The 11,660-nt window shown below is 45.7% G+C and overlaps 1 protein-coding gene across 1 annotated transcript in view; it reads right to left on the bottom strand.

The window, feature by feature from the left end:
- The window catches only part of LOC130382411 (pericentrin-like), a 38,179-nt gene extending 26,804 nt beyond the window's left edge, over nucleotides 1-11,375 (bottom strand). Inside the window, exons 1-15 of the mRNA XM_056590140.1 lie at nucleotides 11,180-11,375; nucleotides 10,283-10,312; nucleotides 7,867-8,043; nucleotides 7,192-7,335; nucleotides 6,026-6,175; nucleotides 4,908-5,809; nucleotides 4,368-4,739; nucleotides 3,970-4,246; nucleotides 3,423-3,827; nucleotides 2,731-2,949; nucleotides 2,362-2,457; nucleotides 1,807-1,950; nucleotides 641-863; nucleotides 379-458; nucleotides 24-237 (exon numbers count right to left, since the gene is read on the bottom strand). Of these exons, the coding sequence (XP_056446115.1) occupies nucleotides 24-237; nucleotides 379-458; nucleotides 641-863; nucleotides 1,807-1,950; nucleotides 2,362-2,457; nucleotides 2,731-2,949; nucleotides 3,423-3,827; nucleotides 3,970-4,246; nucleotides 4,368-4,739; nucleotides 4,908-5,809; nucleotides 6,026-6,175; nucleotides 7,192-7,335; nucleotides 7,867-8,043; nucleotides 10,283-10,312; nucleotides 11,180-11,227 (3,481 nt within the window). The 5' untranslated portion in view covers nucleotides 11,228-11,375. The remainder of the gene's footprint in view (nucleotides 1-23; nucleotides 238-378; nucleotides 459-640; nucleotides 864-1,806; nucleotides 1,951-2,361; nucleotides 2,458-2,730; nucleotides 2,950-3,422; nucleotides 3,828-3,969; nucleotides 4,247-4,367; nucleotides 4,740-4,907; nucleotides 5,810-6,025; nucleotides 6,176-7,191; nucleotides 7,336-7,866; nucleotides 8,044-10,282; nucleotides 10,313-11,179) is intronic.
- Between the last annotated feature and the right edge of the window lie 285 nt (nucleotides 11,376-11,660).

The raw sequence follows: 11,660 nt of genomic DNA on the forward strand, positions 1-11,660 counted from the left end.
GAGAAGCATTGGTAGGTACTGACTGGCAGCAGCGTCTCTGTCTGCCCAGGCCAGGTTGAGCTCCTCCTCCAGCCTGTGGACATCTGCCACACTGGAAGCGCGCAGTTCCTCCAGAGAGGTCCGGGTGACAGCCAACTCAGCCACGGTGTCATCCAGGCTCTTCTGGGTCTCAGAGAGGACGGTTCTGAGGTCTGCCATGGACTTCTCCGTCTCCTCCTCCCACTGTGACTTCATGACCTGCGGAACACAACACCAGTGAAATGAACACAATTTCCGTATGTGACTTGGAGATCAACTGAAATGCTGGACTAAACTACTGAAAGACCATTTAACCATGAGAAAACCGCACTCGAGAAGGCATTTATGAATGCCTAGTACCTGTATCTCGTTGGCCCGGTTCATCTCTGTCAAACTTTTCTCCTCCAAGAGACGACTCTCGTACTGCTGCCTTAGTTCATCTGTGCACAATAAGAACAGAAAAGCCAAAAAAATAACCGAGTTCAATTGCAACACAGAGTTTCAGGTTCCAACTGCTCAAATGTCCACTCTACTAGGGGCAAATAATTCACCTTACAGAACAAAATAAAGAGGACAAACGAAAAGCCCATGCGACGCGTCAACCTGTTCACTCGTGACTAACCCAGGTCCTGTTGGTTCTGCTGCCGCAGGCGCTCCAGCTCAAACTGCTGCTTGGCCTGGAGCATGGCGTTCTCCCCGGTCCACTTGTCCCGCAGCTCCGCCTGCACCTGGCTGAGCGCCGCCTCGCGCTCCCGCTGCAGGTTGGCCTGGGAGAGCTCCAGCCGCGAGGTGTGGAGGTCGGCCAGGCTCAGACGCAGCGCCTCCATGTCCACCGACTGCTTGGTCTGTGTGGGGAGGGTTAACGGGGGACGTTGTAACGCAATGTGCAGGCGCGGTCCGAGGAGTTTGTGCGCAGGATTTCAGTTTAGTTTTTCCTGATATATAATATTGTTAAAATATTCTTAAAACATTAAAAATATCATTCACATTCTGGAAACTGTTTTGTTGACATTTCGAAAATCTAATAAATTTAGGAATGATTTCATTAGCAAGCCATGAAACAATTTGCCTGGAATCCATCCTTATCACTTGACCACACATTCTGTTTTGCTACACGGATCAGTCTGGACCTCCACATTGATTTCCTGAAATTACAATGCAATTGGGAGACAGTTAGGGCCTGTGTCTTAGCTGATGACGTAACCGGGCCCCTCTGGCACTGAGTCATGGTTGAGGACATGAAATGAAGGCCGCCGCTTGCAAAACACTAAAGGCATCTCCAGAAGCACCAAGGGGTAACTTTAACAATAGTTGAGCCAACACAGCCATAAGTGCAGATATGCAGAAATAGACTCAACTATTAAACAAGAGCAAGCGTATAGACTGGCAGAGTTTCTTGGCAGAAAAATACGTTGTTGCCGTTTTCGTTTATCCTGCGTGTCCACTGCACAGCGCACCATGATGGCGTAACATGCTTTGTAACACTGATTGGCTGAAGAAGTTCGGTCTGTCGAGGCAAGTCCCGCCCAATTAAATCAACGTGGGCAGCTAGAGGTCCAGGACTGATCCATGTAGGAAAAACTGAATATGTGATCACCTTAGGGAACCAGGATGGTCTCCAGGCTATAAATCAATTTGTTAATAATAAATTACTTTAGACGAAATTAGGAGGTGGATTGAACCAACATTCAATTAAAAACCGAGCACCAAGACAAAAGAGAAAGAGAGACCAGGAAGGAACCACATGAACAGCAAACAGATCACGGGGTTCTCCTCCCTGGTGCATACCTGTGCCTGCTGTATTTCTGCATGATGGGCGGTCTCCATGCAGTCTGTGAGCCTGGAGGTCAGCTCCAGCCTCAGTTGACTCATCTCCTCCCCGTGTCCGGCGCTCAGCTCTGACAGCATTCGCTGGTGCTCGCGCTCAGTCACCTGCAAAGGGGCCACACAACCATGACGACTGGCTATTAGGCTAAAGAAGCAACGTGGACCAGAGCATTATACCAACAATAGAGAGCGCATCACACAAGCATACATATGCCACAAACATGAGGGATAATCCCTAATTACCTTAAAACAAAAAATATTGATTTAATTTACTTAAATAAGAAAGTGAATGTAGTGTGTAGTGTGTTGTGTTAATTTTAACAGGTTGCTATGAATAAGGGGTGTAACGTTTCCTACACCCTACAATGAATGCAGTAAAATATGAAGTAAATCATCGGAAGCGAAGAGCTTTTGAGCATGTATTTACGTACAGTCGAGGATTCCTGCCTTCTCCACCAGACCAGGAGATGGAGCAGTAACCCACCCCTGCCCCAGGCTCCCCCTAGCTGACTCTACCTGCTTAATGAGGCTGATCTGCTTTTTATGTTCCTCGCCGAGAGCAGCCTTCTGCGCAGACAGCTCTCTCTCCAGACGACGGTTCAGCTCAGACATCTACGGATCGATAAGCACATGATGACTAATGCCGGCATCTGCATCACCTTCCTCATCGTTGTACAAGCAACGTAGAGTTGAAATGAAAAGTACATTGAAAAGTGCAGAGTCTGGTTGTTACCCAATTCGATTTTCATTGAATATGCCTGGTTATAAAAGTTAATTTAGACAAAACAGGAGAGACACATCTTCTTGGACAAACATTTATGTAAATAACTGATGTCATGCGCTTCATTGTAAAGAAGGGTAGGTTAGGGTGAGTTTAAATAGTACCTCGGCCTGGTGTTTCTGAGAGAGTTCCTCCACCTCTTCATGGTGAGATTGCCTCAGCCGCTTGGTGGTCTCCTCCAGTGCCATGGCCTGCTTCTCCATGAGGGTCTTCACCTCAGACTCCTGCTGCCCCCTCTGCTCCTCCAGGAGACGCCTGGCTCCCCGCAGCTCCTCCTCTTTCTCCTGCTGCTCGTCCTCCCATTTCTCCCGCACCTCAGCCAACTAGGGAGAAAGCATGATAAAAAGTTAGCAATCCAACGTCAAACACACCGTCCACTTAAGGCCTGAACAAGCCCGGGAGACTGGAACACGTAAGAAACACAACCAGGTATCTGCAGCATCAAGGGGGCTTATCAACATGGTTCCCGAACGATTTGGTTTTTTGTTTCTAAGCTTGTTACACTCCAATATTTAACAAAACATAGGAGTGTTCACAAGTTACGGTTTGAAAAAAGGAGTGATTTTCTATTTTGCAACCCATTATCCAGATGTAGCACACATTGGCTGCATTGTTGGTTGATAAATCAACCGCTAGACTATATTCGGTGTAATGACCCGTTAAGTAGGCTTGGCAGATGAATCTATTGAAAACAGTATGCCTCATTGTTGCATGGGGTGTGCGCGAACGACTTTGACAAACCCTGCAGAAGCATGTTGTGGCCCTTTACGAGATACCGAATAATTATCTTGTTTACCTCCTCCTCCTTTGCCTGGATCAGTGTCTCAAATTGCTCGAGTTCCTCCTCCAGGATTTGCTCCATTTTCCTCAGCTGTCTATCCATCTCCTCCTCTTTTAGCCTGTGCGCCTCCCCTGCTTGGACCTGTGCCTCCTCTAGGGGAACCAGGGTGTGCTTTAGACTGACAAGCTCATCCTCCAGTCGGCTCCTTTGCTCTTCAGTGCTTCCCAGATTTCTCCGGCTCTCCTCCAGCTCTCCCTCCATCTTCTCCAGCTCCTCCTTGGCAGCCTCAACCTGAAGGCGAGTGGTGTTGAGGTCCTTGAGGGCAGAGTCCAACTCCAGGGTCTTTTGAACCAGGAGGGCAGCAGTGGTTTCATGCCTGGCTTTGGTGTCTACCAGCTCCGATACGATTTGGTCCTTGGCCTTTGAAGGGGAAGGAGAGGAAAATACTGTCACGTTTGTCTGCTTTGGTGATCAATCTTAATCATTATTTCATGTATTTTCTCCACGATACAAATGGGTTCAGAAAGTGTGTGGTTTAAATTATTTAAAGATAGATATGTACCTGAAGATCCAGATGGGCCTTCTCCTCAATCACCTCCGTCAGATCGCCAGGCAGTTTGTCGGCAAGCAGAGCAGACGGAGGGGTCGTGGTGAAGAAGAGCATGGAGGACCCGTCCTCCTTTTCCTCCAAGAAGGGGCTGTCTTTGTTCTCAAAGTGGTCCTGTTCAGACGTGTACAGGTTTTCCTCCTCCAGTTCCTGCTCCTGGCTCCTCTGCTTCTCCCTTTCCTCCTCAAGCTCCCAGAGTGCCTCCTTGAGTTCTTCCGTTACTTGTGCCCACCTGCAAAAACCATGAACAAACTTGTTAAACCAATTTCAATGTACATTTTCTAAGAGGATAACACCTTTTTATTTACTGCCAAACAACGTCAAAAAAGGTACAGCATGAGCCTCTCTCCTACCGGCTCCTGGCCTCTTCCAGTTCCTCCGCGCTCTTGGAGACCTCCTCCCTCAGGATATCGAGCTCCCTCTCTTTCAGGTCCAGCTCGTCTCTGAGCTCCTCGCACTGCTGTCCGAGAAGCGCCTTGGCCAGGTCCGCCGGCTCCTCGGCCGGCTGCCGCGACGCCTCCCCGAACTCTGCATCGCCGCTGCAGGGCGAGGTGATGGGCCAGCCTGGCGACACGCCGCGGGGGTAGCAGTCCAGGACGAGGTCGGACGCTGCCGAGCATTGTGCGTCAGAGAAGTTGAGGAGGTTGTCGTAGTTTTCCCGGAGAGGGTTGGAGATGGAGAAGAGGTGCGACGGGTCACCCAGAATCTCACTGTTGAGCTCAAAACTGTCAAATATAAAAAGAAGTACGAATGATTAACATAACTACAGTCGCGATTGGCTGATTTAAAACTGATAATTTAGACATGTTTCGAGGTGTGTGAAGCATTTAACATGCACGCCGATTAAACCATGGACAACCACACAATTATGGTCATCAGCATTATTCACTGACCTGTAATTGGCAGAGTTCTCTTCAAGGATGTGTTCTTCAAAGCTCTGATTGGCCTGGCAGGAGTTGGACTTTGCAGTGGACAAGTAGCGCTCCATCAAGATGTCCGTGCAGACAGATCTGGCCAGACCATCTTCAGAGAGCGCTTCCTGGCCTGGTCCACCTTCCTCATCCTCATCCTGACCGAAGCTGACCCTTTCCTGGTTCTGTCTATTCTTGGACGCCTTGATACCCGAGTCTTCCTTCTCCAGTCTGTCAATCTCTTTCTCCCCCTCTTCCAAGAGCTGCCGGATTCTGTCCAGCTCCTCCCTGTGCTCCTCCTCGAGCCTCCTCGTTTCCTCTTCCCGTCTCTCCCTCTCCTCCTCTAGGGTGCAGAGACGGAGGGCCGAGCTTGCGACCTCCTCTTTCAGCCTCTCTGCGTTCTCCTGCTCTCTGACTAGCATCCTGCTGGTCTCTTGGAGCTGGGTGTTGAGAAGCTCCTTCTCCTCCTTGTATCTCTGGATCTCAAAGGACTGGCTTTGGGCTTGGCTTATCTGCTCCTGGAGGTCTCGTAGCTGCAGCTCAGTTTGTGCTTCCCTTTGCTTCATTACTTTCTTAATTTCCCTATTCTCCTCCTCCAGCAAAGAAAGCATATTTTGGCAGTGATCCTTCTCCTTGGCGAGTTCTTCACATATTCTTCGGCTGTTGGACCTCTCCTCTTCTAGCTCGGCACCGAGCCTGAGGAGGAGGGCGTCTGTTTCGGTGTCTCCATTAGCCTTAGAGTTTGTGTTTAAGCTCTCTTTAAGTTCCCCCAGTGGGAGCTCCACACAGGAGGGGACAGAGTCTTTGGAGCCATGCCGTTGCTGGAAATGAGGTGACTCGGGCACCCCTGTTTGACATTTAATGCGCAAAAACTCCACGCTAGTCTGCAATACAGTAGAAAGATCATTTAAGTTTAACATCTGCAGTAATCTTCACAGATGTAGGGAACATGATCCTAATGTGAATATCATTTTACACCTTTTGATTGAATCCTCATTGTAACATATGTAAATATTGCAATCAATTGCAGTACATTTTTGCAAATTTTTGCAATAAATAATTTAAATAAAACTGCTTCTGTATGTTGCCTAGCATCGTACCTGCTGAAGCTGCTTCTGCAAGGCCTGGATCTGTCCGGCAAGGGACTGGGCCTCTAGCTGTACCTGGTCTCTGCTGGCCTGGGCTTCCTGAAGGTTGAAGCTCAGCTTGGCGATGATCTCGTTGCGCTTCTCCACAGCCTGCTGCAGCTGCTGCAGAACGAAAAGGAGGCATTTTTGTGTTAAAGACCATACTTGTCTTTGAGGACGTTACTACAGTGTAGTAACGCAATGTCCTCATTTCCCATACACGAGGTACCCTACTTGGTTAATAATGCAGCCTTACTTTCTGTAAATATTTCATGATTTAGTTGTGGGTGGGGATGGGTTCGATTTTATAAACTAGTTATGATTAATTAAGTGATTACTGCAGTGAAAATTATACAAACACCTTTGAATCATTTTACAAATGCCCTATGTGAAGATCATATAATTTTTGTGATGGGTGACTGCAGTGAACATGATAAGGTACACCTGAACAAAATAATCTATAGCAATCTCCCTATGAAATCAACAAAACGCATAATAAAGTATGGCTACAAAGCCTTCATTTCATTTCCTCTGCAGCTCACATAGATAGCGCTGAATAACGTTGAGATCATAAGACACCCTAAAACCCGATGGTGCATTTTGATTTAATTTCACCATATCAAAGTGACAACAATACTTAATACATTACAGTGACACAAAGCCAGGTTCTGTTTCATGTCTACCCACAGAAAATTATGCTTCATCAAGACTGCTTTGATAAATAATCTGAGACAGGGGAGGATGAAACAATTCCAAAATGAACAGGCTAGACTGAACCCAGACACAAAGACAGTCAACCTTCATTGCACACTCGCATACAGAAAACAGGAAGCACCTGGTTTACAAATAAAGCTAAATTGAACCATTAGCCAAAACATTGCTACCCAACCCAATTGGAAATGTACAAGTGTTTGATAAATGCATTTTCAAAAAATACTTATTCACAGGTTCATAACCACGTGCCACAGAATTAAAATAAGCCCATTTTCCAGTGTGAATTCACTTCTTAGCATATGACACTGAATGAAGCAACATACATATTCATGAAATAAATAGAAGGCATTCTCACTTGTCACTCGACAGAAAAATATTAATACCCTTTCTGCAGTGCAGTATAATGTCAAGAGTTTCATGGATACCTTGAGCTGCTCTTTGCCAGTCAGTGCTATTAGCTCATCTTCCATCTCTTCAACAGGGGAGGTAATGGGGCCTTGGCTCGGATGCTGGGACGGAATCTTCTGGCCATGGATCTGGACCGTAAAAGTCTTGGGTTTTTGGGGCACCTAAACATGATAAACATGGCTTTTACATTTAAACACGATTGGTGCTTTAAGGAGCTACCTACATGAATTTATATGTATGACACATTATCAGGTTCCATTTAAAAAATAACCTAGTAGTCAAGACAACATCAACGTTTAGAAGAATATTGCTCACTACATGAGCAGGTTCAGAGAGACCTTGAGTGGAATTCTCTTTTAATCCTGCTGACATCGCCATGGCAACGTCATAATGCCCTCTTCCCCCCCCCCCCCCCCCCCCCCATACACAACTACATGTTTACTGACCCATTTCTCTAACGTATGTCTACAAGGCAGGGGGCAAAAGCCTCTAGCGGAATCACACAATGTAATGTAATTCAATGCAAAAGTAATACAGGTCAGCTATGAATAGTGAATGGGTCCAAATCAAAAGGACATGTAATCCTTTCAACATTTTGTTGAAAGTCTGTCCGGTTTCGGATGAACATGTCTGTCCGGTTTCGGATGAACATCTCTAAATACCAAATAAATGATTTGGACCAGCAGCCCTACCTCGTGGTTGATCTTGCACTTCTCCTTAGCACCACTAGCTGGCGCCGGCGCCGGCTCTAGGGGTCGCTCTTGCGCTGGGCGGTCAATTTTCGGGTCATTCTGGCCCTTCCTCTTCGCCGTCTTTTTCTGCGCCCCCTCACTGTCACCTTTCGCCCGCCTCTCTCGGAAGCTAGCAAGCTGCGCAGGAAGGAAAGCGAGACGTACACGGACACATAGGTCAGCACGGCCGAGCACCACACCACCAGCATGGCCGGCCTCAGGGCTGGGTGGAGGGATGACGGTTAGCACCCTGGCTGCATCTTCTCACTCAAAAAACACAGCTGGAAATAACAGCATGCACTTAGAACTGCACGGATGATTTACCCCCTTGAGCACTGAGTACCGACCACAGTAGCCCTTATGTCAGAGGAGTCAGAGTGATCAAGCAGAAGAGGCAGTATCCCAAAAAAAGAAGCCATGAAATCCCAACCTCGCTTGGCCATAAATAGAACTAAATCATGACCCAGCAGGGTAAAGAAGTTCAAAGTGAAGTGGGAATAGTCTCAAATCTCCAGGTAGATTATTTAAAGAGCATGAACAGGGAGAGAAACCTGTTGAGAAAACTAAAAAAACAGGACAGAAACTGATGGTGCACAAAAATATTCCCATCGATTGGTCCGATTCAGATTTATCTTTTGGTTTGTGGAAAGGTCAAAGATAGAAAAGGCTGAGCGCCCTTTGAAGTATTAGAACATAATGTCATGGGTCAAGAATGACAAAAGGAAAGAAGAAAAGACGATACGGTGATCCATAGAAAAGTCAAAGCCACAAAATAAAAGTCCATGACAAATCCCCTGGACTCCAACCACGTCAGCTTGGGACGAATCATTATCCAGATTTGCCTGTTCACTGTGAGATAACCTGTGCCGCTCCCTTCTCTCCCTCTTCTTAAAGCAGCTTAGAAATCAGATTACAGCTGTTCCACAGAACCACAGACAGCCATGTTTAGCACTCCATAATCACTAGTCATTACTCTATACCCTGCACCCTGCCCCCCCTTCTCCATCTCTCTTAAATATATTTGCTTAAAGTCAAAACAATCAATACTCCAATAATCAGACAGCCATCAATCTTCCACCTTGTCCCAGACGTCTGTTCCACTATCCAGGAAAAAGCTCTATTCCAAGAGAGCAGCATGCTCACACACCATCGTGTTGCAAACTGTCACAAGCCAAAGAGCAGTGAGAACCACTGGCTCCCGAGCAGGGAACGGCTAAAAGTGAGCAGACCAGAGGAGGAGGAGGAGTAGGATGAGGAGGGTGGAGATAGGGACCGACCAAATGGAGATAGGGGGGCAGAGCTCAGAGAGCTCTGTGGCAAGCAACCTCAGTGCCCGTTCAATTCAGATGGATGCGTGTGCACGTGACCACTGTTGTACTGTTGCTAAGAGAAATGAGTCATATACACGCACAATTTATTTGTACATGTTCATGTACGCAACTGTATTTTTCTCATTGTCCATTTGGTACATGCTCAAACAGCTCTTGAATGGCTTGAACAACATCATTGTTCTACAGATTCCTACTGCACCATGCAACCTACTCCTCCTGGGATGACATGGAGATGGGCTGCGTATAGACATTGAAGACAGCCACCTTTCTCGTTCAAAGACTTGCATAAATTCCCTTATACACTGACAAGCCCCCCAGCCTATAGCGCTATCCCTCAATTACTTCCTTCATCGCCTTGAATTTGCAATACTTATGTCACAGACAGTATACAAACCAAGAGAGGTAGAGGGAATAGAAAGAATGACAAGGGGAAAAATATTTAGCCTGAAGCCTTGTCTGTAATGTGGGTGCCAGACAGTCTTCCATTCTGTCTGAGTGTCACATGAAATCTAAAATCGATACAATGCTGCCCTACAATACAACAACCAGTCACTCCGAGACAGAACTCCGCAGGCAATATCTAATATATGAATATGCACTTTGAAATTATTGTACACATGCACACAACATGTGACTGTGTGCATGGGATGATTATTACCAGAGAAAATTTGGTGCCCAGCACATTAAAGAAAAGTGGAATGCATCACCATGGCAACAGCATCAATGCAAGATTCAGCTACATTGCATAAGCCTGTTGCACCACCTGATGGCATATATGCACAATGACAGCCTTCATTCAACAATGAAAGGAAACGTTTGTGAGGCAAATTAGAGTAGAAACCCAACCCTGATTGAACTCAATGCAATAATATTTGAAGGATATATTACATTTGCTGCAATCAAACACCCATGGAGAGAAATAGAAGGAAAAAAACACCTAAGAGACGTAATATCCAGAGAGAAACAGGGAACAGCTACAATCACCAGAGCCAGAGTTCCTAAAGCCCAATAATCTGTTATTTTTAACACGTCTTCATACTACTCACCGGTTGACTTCTGGGCATGGCAGACGGTTTCTGTCATGAGGAACAACAAGTGGTTGAGTCTGGACCCTACATAGCAGTTTGTTGTCAAATTGATTACGTTTAAAAATGTGTTCTTCCAACATGATCCATCAATAAACATGGTTCGCATCAGAAGTGCATGACAATATCTAAATGATGCGTGTGTCGCTTGTTGAAGATGAGCTACACGTCGTTTGTCAAGCAACGAGATGACATTTGAACTTGACCATGTAGAATGGACGCCATAACGTCGGGCTAATAGATACGAAATAAATTAAATAGAAAATATTTTGTTATTACATTTCTAGATCGTTCTTGTATAATGAAAGAATACGGCCATATGTAATGCATCACCGTTAACCATTTGATACATTAAGATATTTTGGATTTTGTAATCTATTGACATTGCAAAAATTGCCATGGTCACAAGTTGCAACCGAATTGTACTTTATGAGAAGATTGTTTGGCGTTTATATGTATTTAATGAAGACAGTGATCCTTATTTAACGATAGGCGGAAGACATAGTATGGCATGGGAAGGCAACATTATAGCATACATCCGCAAGAACATAAAAACCCCAATGTATCTAAACTTGGCATGTGTTACTTTCACTTGAGATCAACTCATTTTCAAACGAACACATCAGTGCAGCTGCAGCCAATGCGCGGCAAACTCACAACATTGCATGATACCCTGCAGTTGAATATCAGCTAAACGACAATGAACCCCACTATGATAAACTGGCTCAGTATAGCGGTTCATCGAGCATCGATCAGGTGCAACTCTGTGACAAAGAGTTCACGAGCCACTGCTATTAGCCACCGCTATTAGCCACCCGTTTAGCCTAGGCTTGAATAGAGCTAATGTTAGCAACAAACCTTGGCTCTTCCTGCTTCTAGCTTCCTTTGTCGTTCATCTTCATCCATATCTTAGTCAAACAAGGTGTGTCAGTGCTTTGGGCAAACGATCATAGTTCGGCCAAAATTGCCGTAATACTTCACTTCATATGCATATATTAAACTATGTTGAAGACTTTTGGCTTTCTTCAGAAGAGCAAACTGTCAACAGACAATATTCAATATGGCCGCCAAAGCTTTTCGACTCCGCCCTTATCGAGTCGCCTCGGGTGAAAGGACCAATCAGGTCTATGCGAGTTTTTTTTCTTATCCACTAGTTCCTGTTCCTGGGCTAATAAAATATTTACCTGCAAAGTTTAAATTTCCACGTGTTGAGGCGCTTAATTATCAACCGACAAGCTACCTTACTGACTTTTGATTTAACCCCATTAGTCATACACAAAATATTGATTGTCATTGTTATCATTGCCGAAAGGACTAGGTCAATGAATAGATACGTATT

This window comes from Gadus chalcogrammus, chromosome 5, assembly GCF_026213295.1.
Source record: "Gadus chalcogrammus isolate NIFS_2021 chromosome 5, NIFS_Gcha_1.0, whole genome shotgun sequence".
Taxonomy (NCBI): domain Eukaryota; kingdom Metazoa; phylum Chordata; class Actinopteri; order Gadiformes; family Gadidae; genus Gadus; species Gadus chalcogrammus.